We start from the raw sequence: 18,242 nt of genomic DNA, 5'->3' as shown, positions 1-18,242 counted from the left end.
TTTAAATGTTTAGGGTATAACTAATTTGGTTTTAGAGTTCGGGGGATATGGAACCATCAAGGAGGAGAATTTTAGGGGGAAAACTAATACTTCTCCCTTAAAAAAAATAGATACCCCCTATTACAGGGACGAGACTTGCCTGCTCCCTCGGTGTGTGCCCATCCATGCTCCCGTGTACGTGACTTGTTTTGATTGGAACAAAATAAAGCCCGGCCCCACCCTCTTAAAATCAGGGGGGAGATGATTAGATTAAAAAAGAAAAGGAAAAAAAAAACAGCCGTAGGATGAAGTGGGAGCACGGATGGGAGTATGGAAAGGGAGCAGGCAAGCCGGATCCCTATTACAGCTCAATTTTTTTCCTAATGTTTTTGAAAAATAAGTTTTTTGATAGAAAATGAACACATGTTGAAGTGAATTGATTTTCTCATGAATTAGGTAAAAAAAATGTTCCTAATCATTTGTGTATGTGTGTGTCATTGCGTTTTTTTTCTCAAAAAAGGTAATATATTAATATCATGACAATATCAATTACACCTGACTTTGCAACAACACGATATCAAGAGCTACTCAAGACATCAAGAATGTAAAAAAGTTATAAAAAATGACTTCTCTTGGGGCGAACAATGTACAAAAAATCTGGATTAACAAAGGTAGTCTTGAGTTAAGGCTTCTAGCACAAGAAGATATAACAAGTCACAGTTCACACATCCTACGGGGAAAATGAAGACGCGATCAAACGAAAGTGACACAGAAAACAATCTACGACAGACCAATGTCTGTCACTGAACCAGCAGATGAGCCCTAAAATTCACACAGCAAAGAATCATTAGCTGCAGATCAATTTTGTATACTGCTATACACAGGATTAGTACAAAGGTTGCACATAATGTGTATGACTGAATAGCAAAGGGAAAATGTTTCCTATTACACCGCTCTTGCAAACTCACCTCAAAAGTGCTCTAAAACTACACAAGGGTCTACGGAATGAACGAATCTCAGCTGAATCTGCTAAAACTTTCTGTCTAGCTGAATGGAACTATTGTCACCACTCTGTTCTTAAGAAGAATAAATGGAAGGAAATGAGTAGAGAAACAAAATAAAGAATCTGTGGCACTGAGGTGAAACTACTTTTGAGGTGAGCTCAGGCAATGCACATCTGCCATCAACTTCCTAGCTTCTACCAGGAAAGAACACCAAAGTTCAGACAAGGATGCCAGGTGTTGCATTTCACTGGTCACTGGTAAATAGGAAAACTCAATCTGCATAGACTGCCCAATTATCCGTCCGGGCCAGTGCATCCCATGCCTTAGGCTTCGTTCTGGCCAACACACGCTTTATTCAGGGGGCGGCAACAAGAATACAAAGCCCGAGTTCTCCCGGATGAGTGGGGGCGGTTCGATGTCAGATATGTCAATCTGCTGCATTGATTTGGATATGTCATCGACGGAGAACGGTATGCTGCATTTCAAAGTGCAGAAAGGTTAAGTAGGAGGCATTTGAGATGAGTTGTCATAGTATATGCAACTGATAGGAGTAGAGAGGTAGCAACCTTGAGTCATCATCCAGTAGAAACGAATTGCTTACAGGATTGTTGGAGTCTTCTGTCATCAATACTCTCATGTTTGATATGACCTAATTTTAAAAAATCATCTGTGATCAATTCTTATCAGGTTAGATGGAGCACAAGTATGAATACTGTGAAACATACCTCTGGGGACACGCTATGTGTTCCGTACTTGTCATCCCAGTACATAGTACTGATCCTGTATAGCTGTTGTATACTAAGTACCTGAACAGGATATTCAGGGTTGTTATAAAATTCCAAGGAAATCCAACTTTTCAAACAAAGGGACGTAATGAAAGACTTAATGTATTTCTCCACTCACTGGACAGAGGTCATGACTTATTTCATCCAACGTTTTCTTTGGCTTTTGATGAATCACCTGGAAAAATGATATATGTGAGAGACATGTGCATGCAATTTGGCAAATGCACAATACTGCAATTATTTGTATCAATTCTTGTATCTCAAGTGTTGAGGTCCGCAGTATGTCCGCAAAGTCGAAATTCCGGCTTGTGGTTTTTTCTCGGTAGGAAAACTTTTAAAGGAAAAATAATAACTAAAAGGGTGTCCATTCTTCTAACACAATATTACACGCATTTTGGTGTGTGTGAGAGAAAATCAAAGGGGTGTTCCAGTCCGAACTCCAGAGTCATGTTGCAATCATTTTCTCATATCTTATCAGCAATAGCCTAGATACTTATTCTACCGAACAAATATTTGTGGAAGTCATGTTCTAAGAGCACATGAAAAGTCATACCAGGAAACCAATAGCTTGTCTAATATGTTTAAGCTCATCCCAGGCTGAACCTGCATACTGCAAGTACGAAAACACTAGATGAGTTAATCTCTAAAAAAACACTAGATGAGAAATCAATATTTGAGGCAGCTTTTTTACAACTATTAATCAACTCAGAAACTTCTTGGGGTAATGAACATGACAAAAATATCTTATTTGTACTTCGTTTTGCTGTTGATCACTGTAAATAACATAACAGGATTTAGGCACAGCTATATGGTCTAGAACAATATGCAGGACTAAAACCCATTCAGAAAAATAGATGCTACCATAGCTCTACTGCCCCTTATTTATTTACCTCGTCAGTAGCTCTATAGCACCAATGCTCAAGTTCAGCTAATCCTGCTTTTACGTACTCGCCGTTACTGAATGAGCAGCACTCCCTTCTTAATAGAAGACTGAAGATAGATAATAATCATATGAAGCTCAGTCAACCAATTCTGGTGTTTACAGGCAATCAAATATGTGTAGTTCATTATTACGTAAATATATTTTACCTGTTAAATAGCTGTACATTGATGAAGGAGAATATCTGAGTGAATACTTTCCGCACCAAGAATGGAGGAACCTGGGGCAGTGATACAAACAAGTAGGATTTTATTAGATACATCTTTAATCATGTTAAATAAACATACACATAATTATGAGTGATGGTATTACAATTTACAACTGCTGAAGATATTGCCCTAGTTATACATGAAATAAAAGGAAACAACAAACTAACATTGTTCACTTTAAGTATGTTCAAGAAATTTCCGAGGCTTTTCACAATCCCTTGCCAGTGAGCAATCAAAGCTTGCTGTGCAGCTGTATTTGTGTTTGAACGAGAAGATCCTTTCATCATGCTTGCTCTTGATGTTCTTGGGGCCTGAATTGATGACGACAATAGCAAATATGATGCCAATTAAGCAGAAATAATGTACCCATATTTGTTATTCCACAAATAAAAGTCAAGCTAGTAAAATGACTATCATTCTCTGAACTTAGAAAGCATAGGCACCTGAATGCACAATCCGAGCAAAGGAGAGATCTCTTTCTTCAAATTATCCCGGATCATTCCATATATCTTCTCTACATATGCCGTAAGTTGCTGTTTAAACAGTAAAGCGGGATACTTGGCTTCCACTTGTCTCAGTGTCTCTACTCCACTAACCATGCTTCCATTTATTAGAGCAAGATTTACACCTTGTGGAGTCCCTCTGAAGCTCTGGAAAGAGAAAAACAGAATCACTCAGTAACTATTATGAAGCTTCTGTTAAAGAAGCAAAACTTGTGTACCTGTGTCATCCTTCCAAAAAGAGTAGCAGAGGACGACCGTCGACGCTGTGGAGCCATTCCTGTTGATCCACTCGCTTTCAGCGTCCGCTGAAGCAAAAGCAACAGCGTTGAAGCATTTGAGAGCCAATATGCTAAGACTTCGTTATTGTCCTGTGTCTATAAAACACAGAAAATAGTAGTTCAGCATTACTGTAGATAATGATAAATTGATAGTAAGGTTGAATCTCATGGTTAGAACCTCAATTGCATGTCCAATGGTCTGAATAATCCGATCAAAAACACTTGTCCGCTCTACTTCAAATGATCTCCAATGAAGAAGGCACTTGTATATAATACAAGCAGCAACTGGCCGATTCCCAGCAAATCCCAAATGCTGGGCTATGCACCTAATTAATAGATCTTGATTTTCCTGCTGCTTTTCATTTAGAGATTTCTGTGGCTTATCGTCTATGTCATATTCCTTTTTAGGAGAGGCTACAACAGCGGACTCCTGAAACACCAAAAGATTAAAAAAAAGATGGATATCAGTTTGATGCGCCGTCCAGGAACTCAAACATCCCCCCCCCCCCCCCCCCCCAATATATAGAGCATGCCCACTTACAGGAGTTAGTTTTGAATCGCTAACTGATACATGACCACTTTCCGCATTCCTCTGCAAAAATTAAAAAGCAATGTATATTATCGATGTATTCTCCAAGATGGAACAAAGGATAAAACATAACTACTAACTGGCCCACCTGTAAATTCGACTTGGAACGTCCCGACAAAATTTTAGCTGGAGCCACTGAAACAGCTTGCTGACGAAGGACTTTATTTTCAGATTCTACATTAGATAACTTCTCCTCTAGCCTGAAGGAGAATATGCAGATAGTATGCGCTATGAGATGGAGACTCAATGTCGCATAACATGATGACAATGTACTTAGATATTAACATGGCTGAAATTCGGAGTCTGCTATAGAGAAGAAAGAGAAGGGATTACAGTATGCATAACAAGCAACATGTGAAAAGCTTAACCTTCTCAGATAGTCCTGAAATTGGCGTATTTTTACTTCAGTCTCTTCTATCTTCTTTTGCTTTTCTTCATTTGCTTGTGCTTCCTCGGAGCGTTTCTTTTCTAATTCATCTGCTCTTTGTTTTTCTGATTGAAGCGAGGTCTACAGGCAAATGAGTTGGGGTACATCACAAAATTATTGAAAGTGAATCATCAAATGAAAGTGCTTAGTTATCTGATAGTATTTATTTGTGCAAAATTAATGGACGAACCAAACATTAGGAAATTCTGGTCAACAACTGCAATGGTGATAGTCTAGTAGATTGCGTACCTTAAGTTCATCTACCTCTGCTTTCAAGGTATGAACCTTCTCAGTGTCTTGGACTATAACCTCAGTTTCCTTTACCACAGGAGGTGCTTCCGCGATAGCCTTTTTAGCAGCTTCTCGTTCCTTTAGAAGCACTGCATTTGTCTCGTCCAATTTAGCTTGCAGGGCATCCATGGAACTCTGAAATTTTGATAACTCCTGGGCTTTTGCTTCTTCCAAATCTGTCTGTATGCATATGAATTGATTTGTGTGAAATGATTGAAACAACAGATCCATTGCACATCAAAAGTACTTCTGTGAAGCAACAGGTCAAAATTATAGAAAATCAAGTCATGATTGTAACACATTTTTCTTATTTTAAGTGTTTATATGAAGCGGAAGATATATAAAACAACAAAATAAGTAACATTGTACCCGCATTCGCTTCTCTAACTGCACACGCCATGTAAGCTCTTCCACTGTCTTTTCAAGTTTATCCTTTGCTTGCTTGAGTGCACCCGTTTCCCTTGCTTCCTGATAAGAAGATAATAGCAATGCATTAGAATAGAAGTGATAATTTTGTGCGTTGGTGCAACCTTATTACTGATTTCGTGAACTTAACAATACATAACTCTTGCTTCCTAAAGAAGATAATAGTAATGAACTATAAATGGTTTTGTGCTTTGAATGCACAGAAATTATGATTTTGCATGTCCCTTCATTAAGGGAGAATTGAAAACCAAAATCAGTACGTTGCAAACTTAAGTAACGCAAACAGCATGTTAATAGATCCAAAGGCAAAGGTATAGTGGCCTAAAACAAAAGAAAAATAGTTCACAAGTAGGATGACAACTGAAACCCAAAATTCAGGACTGCAAGAGGCTATTAAGCATTGTTTAACCGAAGCTATCTATGCATTTCACTCTGGCCAGCCTCTATTATGTGCTTTTTTTCTTGATTGCTTGGACTAAACAATGAACCTAAGTAAATTCATTCTTTCTTCCTTCCAATTCATCAAAACACTCTCCTGTGGTGTTGAAGAACACACTTTTAAGATTGATTCCGTCAAGATTAAAAGGACTCCGCAATCTGAGGTGTGCAGCCAGCGAGCTTCTCCATGCTATGATGTGTGCCCATATTTGGTGAACAACTAACGCTGGAAAAGATGAAGGTTAAACTATGAGGGGGAAGAAACCCCCTAGCCTTCATCCTAAAGAAGATGGGAGACTCAAACCCAGGTGGGCTGAGTGGAACCATGTCTCACCAGCCATTTTCTGTAGGAAACCTCCCAAGATGATGGGTTGACTATGATGTTGATGGCGCACCCCACAGTGGCCTGATTTGGTAGTCCTCGTCTTTTAAAACTATCCGCTGCCCAACATCTACCCAGATTGCTTACCGCATTAAGTACTTGCAGTGCAAGGAGGCACAAGGGCCATGGCAAGCGGAAGGGGCCATTCATTGAAAGCGATGTAGTCTACAGTGTTATAGCACTTCCACAAATTTCAACTTCAAATATAACAAACAAAAAGGGGCAAGTTTGTTTGAATAGCGGTATTTATCTTTTCCATCTTTTTCCTTCTGATTTAATTTAGCACTTAACTTTTTTTTGTCAATTTGATTACTCTTAATGCATAATGGATCTGAACTCACAATTTTATACGTAGGTACATAGCATCAAGAACACAAATAGAATTTTCTTGGAAAAGTTTTATTTTGATTTGATGCCCAAAAAGAAGAAGGCAGTTGCATGAGTACGCCACATAGGGATAATCACATAGGATTAGCATGAGTTGGCTTATATAACAATGTTATAAAACCGTAAAAACAGCAGGTATAAATAGGACTAGGGAACTTAAAAAATCTGATGATAGGCGCTCTGCCCAGCCATTAAAGGAATCAAATTCACAGCACCAGTCCCAGGTGGACATGCCAGTAAGGCTGGTCATAGTGGGGAGTAACTTATACTAGTGTCATGCATATGACACTAGTCTAAGTTACTACCTTCATAGTGCAAAGTAACATAGTAGTAGTGTCGTAGATGGCTTCATTTATTAGCTTGTAGACTCGTCCTTTCTCGGGAAGCGCTATATTACAGTAACATATTATGTTACTCTAAACACCTCTCTCCTCATTAACTACATGCCACATAAGCAAAATTTTCTTGGAGTGCGCTATGTTACTACCTAAGTTACTCCCACTATGACTAGCCTAAGGATTGGCTATTCATGTTGTATCATGACTAATATCTATGTAACAATAGTGCATGGACCTGGATATCCAGCGAAAGCCAAATTTTTAGGCATGGCAAAACAAATGTTTTTCATGGCAAGTTGTGTTCGCCGAGGATGGCAAGTTTAGTTGGCGAGCATGGCAAATCCGCCTCAGTTCATTTTTTGCTAGGAAACTGCCGTGCTTGCAAACTGAGGGAATGTTTGGTTGCCATCCACACTTTGCCACACTTGTGTGCCACAAATGTGGCATGCCACAGTTTTTGTGGTGGCCAAATTGGTCGCCACACTTGTGGCAAAAGTTGGCTAGCAACTGAGTCTATGACAAGTGGGATATGTGACTGAAAAGGTATGGCATGCCACAACTGTGGCTGCAACCAAACATTTGCCTCAATTTGCCACACTTGTGGCACAAAAGTGTGGCAAAGTGTGGATGGCAACCAAACATGCCCTGAGAATTTGCCATCCTCGCACCAATACAAATTGCCATGAAAAGAAAAGCGTTCGATTTGCCATGTCTAAAATTCTGAAGTCAGATTTTTAGTCTTTCTGTAGTTCAATTTACTGTGGTAATACACATACCATTTTAAGTTTCCTGAGTTCTTTCCTTGCAATCCTTCCCCGCCATCTGCATTGTGCAACAATGGCTGCAGCCTTTAACTTCTTATGGTATGAATGAGCTCGATGGCACCTATAACGAGCCTGTAACAGAGAATCAGGACTTTAGGAATATATCATGTGTTGAGCCAGTAACAAGCTGCATAGCAGTTCTCCTAGGATTTTACCGAACCCAGATAAAAACAAGAGCTGCATAATTGTGTAGTCTTATTATTTTGGAAGAACTGAAGGGCACCTGAATTGTAACCGCTGCCTTAGATCGCCTTTTATGTCTGAACTCATTCCTTGCTGCCATTGCACGCAATGCTGCTTGTATTACGAGAACTGAAGAAACTTGCAGTTTGTAGGACCTCCTAGCCTGATGCCCACGTTGGTTTTTCTGAATTTTGACAGAAGCTGCTTGCCTCCGCATGCGATCATAGAGTTTACAAGCCAATGTTCCTAAAACACAAAGTGTGGTTTTAGCATTATTGGTAAAATGAAAATTCACCTGGTCTACAGTTAAGTACAAGCCAAACAGACCTCTCCAAACTGCCTGAAAACATACAGATGCCTTCCTCAAAGAAACAAACTTCTTCCGCATGATATGTGTTCGTATTTTCCCTTGAATTGTTTTTGCAGCAACACTGAGAACTTCAGTTCTTCTAGCATCTAATTCAGCCATCTGTCCGGCTCTCATAAAAACTTTTGTTTTACCTATCTGAAAAGTACAAACAAGTGTCAGTGTAAGCTAAATAATTAAATTCTGACGATATTGTATTTGCCCATTTTTTTCTGCTAGCACTGTAAGGCCACCCTGCATGCGATAGTCTGACAGTTCAAACCTATATAAGCTACAAATTAGTCTGATAGTTCAAACCTATATAAGCTACAAATTAAGCAAGTAAACCAGTTTTGTTACAGTATTTCCTTTACCAGATCATTAATATTTATCCAATGTATGCTAGGCATTCAAAGAAGATTGAACATTTTCAGTTCAAAAAACGAAACAGAAGATTGAACATTTAATAGAAAGAAATGTGTCAAGGCAGAGATGAACAGCTAAGGTTAGTTACCTGAAAGCCTATAAGACCCTTCTTTTCCAGAATCCTCTTGCATGCAGCCTTTTCATCACAACTATTGAGATACAAAAAAGAAAATCTTAGCTATTATCACTTCTATATGCAAATAAAAACTCTTGATGATGATTCAGTGATGTTAACTACAAATCTGCATGACTAATAAGAACTTACTTTCCTTCAATGGCATCTGGAGCGAGTATTCCAAAACGATGCAAAAACTCATAAAATGTGCGACGTGTAGGATAACCGGCACAACTGATCCTGATTGCCTCAAGTACACCCTGATGATACATGGCATGCAATTAAATGGAACTTTGTGAGATAGATCAAGCCTCCATTAAATTGCAGTACAGTAAAAAAACAGATAATAGGTCAGAGGCACTTACACCACAACGCAACTGTTGCATAACATTGACATTCTCAAAAATTGCCGGTTTTAGGACATTGTTTGGCTTAACACATCTGATATAATGAGGTTCGGTAGAATTTAATGTGTCCATAAGAGCTTGAAGTTGTTGCTGCCACATAAAAAATCAGCGGTTGGTAAAAATTAGTCATGCATAATAGTATTACTGAAGAAGAAATAGAGATGCTGATAGGTAGATATAGAACTGGCAGAAAATTCTTCATGCAGAACCGAAAGAGGGAGGAAACCTTGAAGCGTGCACCAATCGAAGAAAACTTCGAGGATTTTGATGTTTCCTCTGGCGGAGGAGGAAATAATCCTGCGATAAAGGAGCATCTAGAAGCACTCAGTAGCTCCTGGTGCTCTGCCACAACGTAGTCTTTGTTTTTGTCAAGGAATTGGGCAGACTGATACATCACCTGCATACCGCAAGTATAAGTATTAGTTAAAACCGGACATTATCCCGGGGCAATTGAATTTGATGAATAAAAGCTAACCTCTCCAGCGTAGTGAGCGATTGCAAAATCTGTGCGAGATAGCTTAGGTTTGACAAACCGTTTATGCTTTTGAAAAGTCTGGTACAGCTTCTGGGCAAAGGTCTCGTGTGTTGACTTGGGAAACATACTGAAGAACAGTTAAATAGACAACAATTATAACATAGTTTTGCATCTTAACGACGGCCATTAATTCAAATATTCAACAGAACATACACAGTGGAATAGAATTGATTAAATGAACAAAGCAAAGATATGGTAAGCATACCATGCCTCATCTAGAAGTGCAATAACGCCACCAGGTTTCTGCCGAGGGATATTTCAGTAATACATGTAAAAGAAATAAGTGAGCATCAATTGCAAAACTGATTTTAAAAGATGTAAAATAAGCACAAGAAAAAGACGTGTATTTGCCTGCCTAAAATAAGGCTTCTCTGGTTACGCAAACTTGTGGAGGCTAGTCGGCACTAAAGCTCTACGAGCCCTGCTGCTGCATGCATGACCTCCAGACAATGTGGGGTCTTTTTCGAGAAAACGCAAAGATCTTTGCGTTTCATTGCATTGAAGAGAAGGGATAGTACAATCCTCCTAGGAGGCTGGGGTTACAAGGGTTGCGCTCTCGATCAGTGAACATCCCAGGATGTGGGCAGGACTACCCTGAGCCCCTTTGCCCCGGCTTGTGCCCAACATTTGGCTTCCATTTTAATCCTATCCACTAATGCTTCTATCGATGGTCGGGCGTTTTCGAAGACGCATTCATTCCGCTGCTTCCAGATCATCCAAGGGACTAGCATGGCTGTGGACTGCAGTCCTTTGCGCAGCGCGTGTGGTGTCTCACCCTTCGTTCGCTGCCACCAGTCTGTAAGTGAGGGCTCATTGTGTGGTGGCTGTGCTGGAATGCGCGTCCAGTCCAGGATGGCATGCCAGGCTTGCTGTGCGAAAGGGCAGGTCAGGAACAGGTGCTGGATGGTCTCCGGCGCCTGGTCGCAGAGGAGGCATCTGGGGTGGTGCTGCAGGCCGCGACGGGCCAGCCGTTCTGCTGTCCAGCACCGGTCCTGGCTGGCCAGCCAATGCTGGCCAGCCAATGGAAGAATCGGACTCTGGGTGGTGCCCAGCTCTTCCATGTCAGCTTCCATGAGGGGCATCTGGTGGATCCATGAAAGGTTGCAGCATAGCAGGACTGCGCCGTGTAAGTGCCGTCGGCCGTCCACCTCCAAAGCATTTGGTCAGGTACATTTGTGAGAGTGATGCGCTGCACGGCCTGTCAAAGCATCAGGTATTGCCCAATTTCATGTATCCCGAGAACTCCCTGGATGTCGCGTGCCCAGGCATTGGCAGTTAGGGCCTCCGCTACCGTTCTCGCTTTGCGCCTCCGTTTGGGTATGCACTGGTAAAGCGCAGGGGCGATCTCGCGGATGGATTGCCCCTGGAGCCAGCGGTCGTCCCAGAACAGGGCCGTCAATCCGTCACCAAGGATCATGGTGGTGGAGGCAAAGAACAACGCGCGCTCCTCTGGAGTGAACTGCAAGTCAAGCCCTTGCCATGCGCGGTTGTCGTCTGTGCAAGTGTACCATAGCCATCGCAACCTTAGTGCCAGGCCAGCTCGCTCCAGGTCCCGTATTCCCAAGCCGCCATATTCCAGTGGACGCCAAGCATGGCGCCAGTTGACGTGGCAGTGCCCGCCGTTGGCAGTTGCACGCCCAGCCCATAGGAAGCCCCGTTGTATCTTCTCCAGCTGCCTCAGGGTCTTCTTGGGGGGTGCGAATGCGAGCAGTTGGTGAACCGGGATGGCCTCGAGCACCGCCTTGACCAATGCGAGCCGTCCAGCCTTGTTCATAAGCCATGCTTTCCAAGTTGGAAGCATGGCTGCCACTGTATCTACGAGGGGCTGCAGTTGGGCGGCGGTGGGACGGCGCAACGTGAGCGGGATGCCGAGGTAAGTGATGGGCAGGTCGGCCGTCCTGCATCCGACATGGGCGATCGTCGCGGCCGCGTCGGGGTCGCCATGTAGGATGGTGGCCGAGCTCTTGGTGTAGTTCACCCGGAGGCCGCTAGCTTCACCGAAGAGTGTTAGGATGCCCTTGACGGCCTCCATGTCTCCGGGTGTGGCGTGGCAGAAGAGCATCACGTCGTCGGCGTATAAGGAGATGGCCGGAATGGCTCGTCGGGGGTGCAGCTGTTGCAGGATGTCGGACTCATGTGCGCGGTGGATGAGGCGTCCGAGGGTGTCCACGGCGAGCACGAAGAGTTGCGGCGACACGGGGTCGCCCTGTCGCAGTCCGCATCGGTGCCAAATCGGCGGCCCCGGTTCGCCGTTCAGCATGATCTTGGTGCTCGAGGTCGATAACAGTATCGCAAGCCACTCCCGGAACCGAGGCCCAAACCCATACTGGTCTAGCACCTCGAAGAGGAAGGGCCAGGAAAGGGAGTCAAAGGCTCGTGTGAGATCAAGTTTGAGCATGACTCTTGGGGCCCCAAGTTGATGCAGCAGCTTCATGGATTGTCTGACCAGGACAAAATTGTCGTGGAGGCTCCGACCTGGGATGAATGCATTCTGGTTGCAACTAACCAGGTCGCCCAACCTTGGCGCGAGGCGTAGCGAGAGCACCTTTGCGAAGATTTTTCCCACAAGGTGTATCAGGCATATCGGACGGTAGTCGCGAAGCTGGCAGGCATCGGCGCGCTTCGAGAGCAGGGTCAGCAGGGCCTGGTTAAGTTTGCTGAAGCCGCGACCGCGTAGCTGAAAGAGTTGTTGGAAGACGTCCAGGAAGTCATGTTTGACCGTGCTCCAGCAAGCCCGCAGGAACTCAGCCGTAAATCCGTCGGGCCCAGGCGCCTTGCGTGCCGGGAGGCGTTTGACGGCGTCCCATATCTCCTCCGAGCTGAATGGGGCGTCGAGGCATGTCAGGTCGCGAGGCTCGATGAGCTGCGATAAGTCCAGCGAGTGGCCACGGGTAAGGGCCGAGCCCAGCAGCTCGTCGAAATGAGAGAAAGCCGCCTGCGCCATCCCCTCCTGATCCACGATCACATGTCCATCCACGGTGAGGCTGTGGATGTGGTTCTTCTGCCGGCGGAAGGAACACTGCCGATGGAAGAATGTCGTGTTGGCGTCTCCTTCCTTGAGTGAGGTGATGCATGCCCGCTGCCTCGCAATAGTGCGCTCCAACGACGCTAGCCCAAGGTATGATATTTTGAGATGCCTCCGCAACCAGTCCTCGGGGGGGCGAGAGCACCCGATCCTCCTGGGCCTTGTCAAATCGCGAGATTAGCTCACGGGATATGGCCATCTTGTCGCGAATAATTCCCTCTTGACCTCGCGCTCCAGCTGGTCAGCCTGCGGGCAGTGGCCTGGAGGCGGAGAACCAACCGTCGGAAAGGATCCGGGTCCTGTACCGATCCCCAGGTCGCGGCCACCGTTTCGTGGAACCCATCCAGCCGTAGCCAAAAATCCTCGAAGTGGAAGCGTCGGTGCGCTGCGTGCGTGGGCGAGCACTCGAGGAGTAGGGGGCAGTGGTCAGAGACAACTGAGGCAAGGCAGCGCAGGTGGCAATCGCCGTGCGCGTCTTCCCAGTCTGATGTGCAAACACACGATCCAGGTGCACGAGGGTGGGCGGGGACTGCTCGTTGGACCAAGTGAATCGTCGTCCATTGAGGTACATCTCCTTCAGCGCGAGGTCGTTGACGAGGCGACGGAATCTGCCCATCATGCGGCGGCACAGGTTGCCATTGTTCGTCTTCGTCGCGCAGAATTAAGTTGAAGTCGCCGCATAGCATCCAGGGCCCGGGGCAGTCTCTGCGTATCTCGCGCAGTTCTTGCATGAAGGTGATCTTGTCAGCGTCTTCTTGGGGGCCATATACCACCGTTAGCCACCACGGCGCTTCGGTGGCCGCGGCCACTTTGGCCTTTATGGCGTTCGTGGTGAACATTGGGCTTGTGATGGTCACGGCCTGCTCTTCCACGCGAGCAGTATGCCACCCCGCGTGCCCTGGGCCGGTAAGTACGTGTAGTCATCGAATTCTGAGCCAAGGGTGTCGAGGACAACGGACGAGCAGACCAAAGCCATTTTAGTTTCTTGTAGGCACACAATGGAGGCCGCGGTGGTATCAAGCAGCGATCGGATAGCAGAGCGTCGAGCTCGCGCGTTAAGGCCGGGACATTCCAGATTGCGATCCTGAGGTTGTGATCCATGGGTATACATGGTCGACGGTGCATGCGGCTTGTGCGGCCTAGGGCAGGTACTTTTGCTTATTCTAGGCTTGCTTAGTTTAGCCTCAATTGTTTCTTTCTTAACTTCTATTCATTTTTGGTCTTTTGGTCGAAGACAGCATGTCTGGTTTGTAAATGGAGTGCTTCATTTGATCGAGAAAAAAAATGATTGATCTTGTTTTAACCTTGCCAGCCTTGCCCATTAGGTGAAGCTTAACTTTGGCCAAATAGGCACTAACTGAGAAGTATTGGAATGCACTCTACAGCAGCACGACCATATCAGCATGACTGATGCCTACCAAGATAAACTATGATATACTTGAGATTTCCCATTAATATACTGGATGCATTAAACTGATTAAGATCTTACAAATCCTTTATCCATTCATGTACAATGGTTACACATACCTTCTCAATAAGATCAAGAACATCTTGATTATCGACAAACTCAATATAGCTCCAATCAATTTGTTCTTTAGTGTATTCCTCTTGCTCCATCTTAAAAACGTGCTGAAAAAGATCATAGAGGCACCTTTCAAGTAAACATATGTTCTTTAGTTGTCAAACGGCTATGGGTGTTTGGTGTACATGAACCATTTCTTGTGAGCAATACCTGATTGAAATGTTGCTGTAATTTCTCATTTGTATAATTAATACAGAACTGTTCAAAACTGCAGAAAACATTATTTGCCAATTTGTGAGAACAATCTAGTGGATTATAAATACAATGGACCGCAGTAAATATGTAAATTTTACCTGTTTGACTTAAAGCTCTCAAAACCATAGATATCCAGGACACCAATAAGACATTTAGAGTTAGCATCTTGCCCGATGGAACTATTAATTTTATCAACAAGCCTGCAATATAATGATGGGTTGAAACAATGAATGCAATCTTTCTCCCGTATTGCAATGGAATTTGGACACTTGTAACATATATATGTAATAAAGAACAAAAGGACACTATTCTATACCAATCGAACAAGCGGGAATATATTGTCTTTGCAAAACCATCCCTGCTGATAGTTGCGCTGTAAGGATCAAGACTCCTTTTTATAACCTCCTCTGGTGTTACCATGACACGCTTACAGAGAGCATCTGTAAAAGCTCCCGGATCACACCTGACATAGAATACAAGGCAATCATTGGAGCTTGCACGTAGTAATACCATACATTAGAGAAAGAACTAAACAAAGGTAGTTACATAAGGAGTTCAGCAGCTGTTTCAAGATGGAACTTAGATTTGTCATCTTTCAAAACTGAGGAATCAACTTCTTTCCCCTTGGCAAATTCAATGTTGCCAATATGAAGAATAGCTGCAACCACCCTGAAAATAGCATCCTGAAGACAAATTAAGTGCAAGCAAGTGAGAAACAAAATCAGTTCAGGCAGCCACCAATCATATCAAAGAACATATAGGATTGAGTTACCTGTTCCTGGGTACTGATACCAACAATATCCATTGCTCTTCTGGTAGCCAAATATTCACGAGCATCACTGACCCCAACCAAATCGTAGCAATTTGATTTATTAAGATAATGATAAGTCCTAGGATTTTCTAATTTGTACTTATCAAGTTCCTGAAAATTGAATGCCAATGCAGATTATTTGCGTTAGGTACCAAATCTCAAGTTAGTGTAAGAAAACACCAACAGTGAGTTCATTGAGACCCACAAGAAGTACCGAAGGAGAATATTGATCGTTACCTCCTGTGGTGCCGCACAAAGGAGATAAAAGCAGTGGTAGTTGCGTTCAGGATCAGAAATTTGGCATACTCGTGACCTTTCAAGCAGGTATGTTCTGACAGCAGCACCTGAGATCCTCCCATGCTTATCAAATTGAATCTCAACAAACTTACCAAATCGACTGCACCAAACATTGGGACAAATAATGAGATCGGAACATATATATACACCTCCATGATTTGGAACCATGCAAGTAAACTTATACACGCAGTTTTTTTTTTCTAATCTGGCCTACCTAGAATTGTTATTTCTGACAGTCTTGGCATTGCCAAAAGCTTCAAGGACTGGATTTGACTGTAGATATAAGAATTTAAAATAGAAAAGTTCAATTGATGCATTAATAACTTTAACATTACAACTGTCTTGCATGGCTAAGTACTGGCTGCCTTACTTCAAGAACTTGTTGTTCTACTGTTCTTCCTTCTGTTGCAGCGCGGCCACCCAAATAGGCAAGATACTGCATAAGCATTTTTGTTGTTTCTGTTTTACCAGCACCACTCTCACCACTCACGAGAATAGAGTTGCTCCTTCCTTCATGAATCATAGCCCTATTACATGTAAAATATAACAGTGAGATCAACCAGTCCTCTGAGGAAATACTAAAGCAGTTTTCGGCTATGTTTACTTACCTGTATGCAACATCTGCGACAGCAAAAACATGCGGACTTAACTCACCAAATGGTGCACCCTTGTACTGTTGCATCATATGTGAGTCATATAAATGTTGCAATCTTTGGAAAGGATTCACAGCAATGAGAATATTTCCAGTGTATGTCTGCCCAGACGAAGACATATCAGTCATAAGAAACATCACCTGAGTTCCAAAAATTAAACTCAAGACAGTACAGCTAACATAACGGCATATCAAGAGCAAGTGGCCAAGCAGCAAGCAGTAATAAAGATGAACATACATAGATTTCATTAAGTTCATATCTGGTGGCCAAATTTTGCAAAACTCCTGGCTCATGGAGATAGGAGAGCTTTGTCATGTCATCAACTCCACCAGCAGCTGCTTCCATATCTTTGGGATATAATTTCGACAATTTTGAAACGATCTAAAATTGTGACAGTAAACATAAGTATCGGTATTTTATCAAACTGAATGCCCATAAGTACCAGTATTATACAACACAAATTACCTTTTTTCCATTGGCTGCTTGGATCTCAGCCTCGTCGCCATTGATCTTAACAACTTCTCCATCGACCCAAGCAACATCAGGTTCTTCAGCCCACACATGTGAGCCTACTATAATATTAACTTTCGTCCCCTAGAAATGAAAATATACGTATCTCAATTATGCTAGCCTCTGAATAAACGATGACAATGCATTTGCATTTCACAATGCCGAAAGGTTGCAACTCTGAAAATAATAATAAGAAGAAGAAAGAATTCGCTTGGATCCGAAATATATTGCCTAATCAGTAATCTAGTCTCAATCCATGCAATGCAATGCTAGGCATAACTCTACCGAATCTTTGGGTAAAAACTATGCAATCAATCACCACGATTCAGACCGGGGAAAAAGGGGGAACAATCGCGACCCTGGCTAAACACCGCTTTGCCACTGCATTTTACTCGAGCGGTCGCAAAGCGCGCGAGGCGAGTTTACCATTTCGCCGGCCGGTGGAGGATGATCAGTTGGACGCTGTGGGCGACGGGGCGGACGAACTCATATCCCTCTTCCCCGCGCTCGTGCTCGCCGGACCCCCTCCGCACGCCGTCGTCTTCGTCGTCCCGTCGTCGCCGCCGCGCGCCTCGGAGGAGGGAGAGGTGGTGGTGCGGTGCAAAAGCGGGGGAGTGGGGAGGGGGAAGGGGATGTGTAGAAGGCAGGCGGTGTGGGGTGGAGAGGGTGCAGTTCGTGGAGCGGCCATGGCTGGCCTCGCCTCGATCTCTGCGGGGCGCCATGGATTAGGGGCGGAGCTGGACATGCGGCATGGGTTGAGGTTGAACCCCCGAATTCCGGGAAAACAATCCGCTATTAGCAGCGTGAGTGAAACACAGGCACCCCAGCCAAATACATTGCCCTATGGCTTTTTTTTTAGGTCAAGCAAAGCTTTCATTACCGCAAATCGCCAACGACACAAGCAGACACTTGGGCTGGTACATCAGATTCCCACTCCATACTGACGGCCTATACTGACCAGCTCATGTGCTACAGAATTTACACTACGACGACAAACACTCATTACATGTTCAGCGAACCACATCTTGAGCTGGTATTTCGTGTCTTCAATGACAGCCGCATACGGCGACGAATCAACTTTCCTGAAGTTCATGCCTTCCGCTAGCAGCTGTGAATCCATCTGAAACTCCACCCGCATGAGGCCAAGGTCAGTCGCAAGCGAGACTGCATTCGATGCCGCATAAACCTCAGCAACAAACGCATCAGCCACATACTCCTGTCTCCCGGCTCGTGCGGCGATGACTGCTCCTGCAGAGTCCCTCGCCACAACGTCCCATCCAGCATGGTGCTCACCTGGAACGAAAGACCCGTCAGTGTTTATTTTCACCATCTCTTCCGTTGGTGGTGCCCACCTGTC

At 44.0% G+C, this 18,242-nt stretch overlaps 1 protein-coding gene across 1 annotated transcript; it reads right to left on the bottom strand.

Moving 5' to 3' along the window:
* Positions 1–807: 807 nt before the first annotated feature.
* LOC123162717 (myosin-11) lies at positions 808–17,631 on the bottom strand. Its single transcript, XM_044580485.1, has 38 exons — positions 17,312–17,631; positions 16,841–16,969; positions 16,613–16,756; positions 16,331–16,476; positions 16,093–16,249; positions 15,937–15,995; positions 15,663–15,822; positions 15,387–15,536; positions 15,161–15,297; positions 14,931–15,077; positions 14,713–14,814; positions 14,570–14,627; positions 14,365–14,466; positions 10,018–10,055; positions 9,753–9,879; positions 9,504–9,674; positions 9,236–9,367; positions 9,021–9,130; positions 8,844–8,904; positions 8,311–8,488; positions 8,024–8,229; positions 7,753–7,872; positions 5,375–5,473; positions 4,964–5,185; positions 4,656–4,795; positions 4,376–4,487; positions 4,240–4,290; positions 3,877–4,128; positions 3,639–3,794; positions 3,361–3,567; positions 3,085–3,228; positions 2,858–2,928; positions 2,659–2,758; positions 2,322–2,378; positions 1,887–1,943; positions 1,709–1,789; positions 1,550–1,632; positions 808–1,458 (listed from the first exon to the last, which is right to left on the bottom strand). Exons 1-38 carry the CDS (start codon positions 17,312–17,314, stop codon positions 1,335–1,337), a joined length of 4,593 nt encoding a protein of 1,530 aa, XP_044436420.1. The 5' UTR covers positions 17,315–17,631; the 3' UTR covers positions 808–1,334.
* Positions 17,632–18,242: the final 611 nt, after the last annotated feature.

Source organism: Triticum aestivum, chromosome 7B, assembly GCF_018294505.1.
Source record: "Triticum aestivum cultivar Chinese Spring chromosome 7B, IWGSC CS RefSeq v2.1, whole genome shotgun sequence".
Taxonomy (NCBI): Eukaryota; Viridiplantae; Streptophyta; class Magnoliopsida; order Poales; family Poaceae; genus Triticum; species Triticum aestivum.
This window is presented reverse-complemented; position numbering and strand designations above follow the sequence as displayed.

Coding starts and splice junctions, on each gene's coding strand:
- LOC123162717 (XM_044580485.1), bottom strand. Junction 15,996..16,092: donor TAGAACAACAAGTTCTTGAA/GTAAGGCAGCCA, acceptor TTATATCTACAG/TCAAATCCAGTCCTTGAAGC. Junction 8,489..8,843: donor AGGGTCTTATAGGCTTTCAG/GTAACTAACCTT, acceptor TGTACTTTTCAG/ATAGGTAAAACAAAAGTTTT.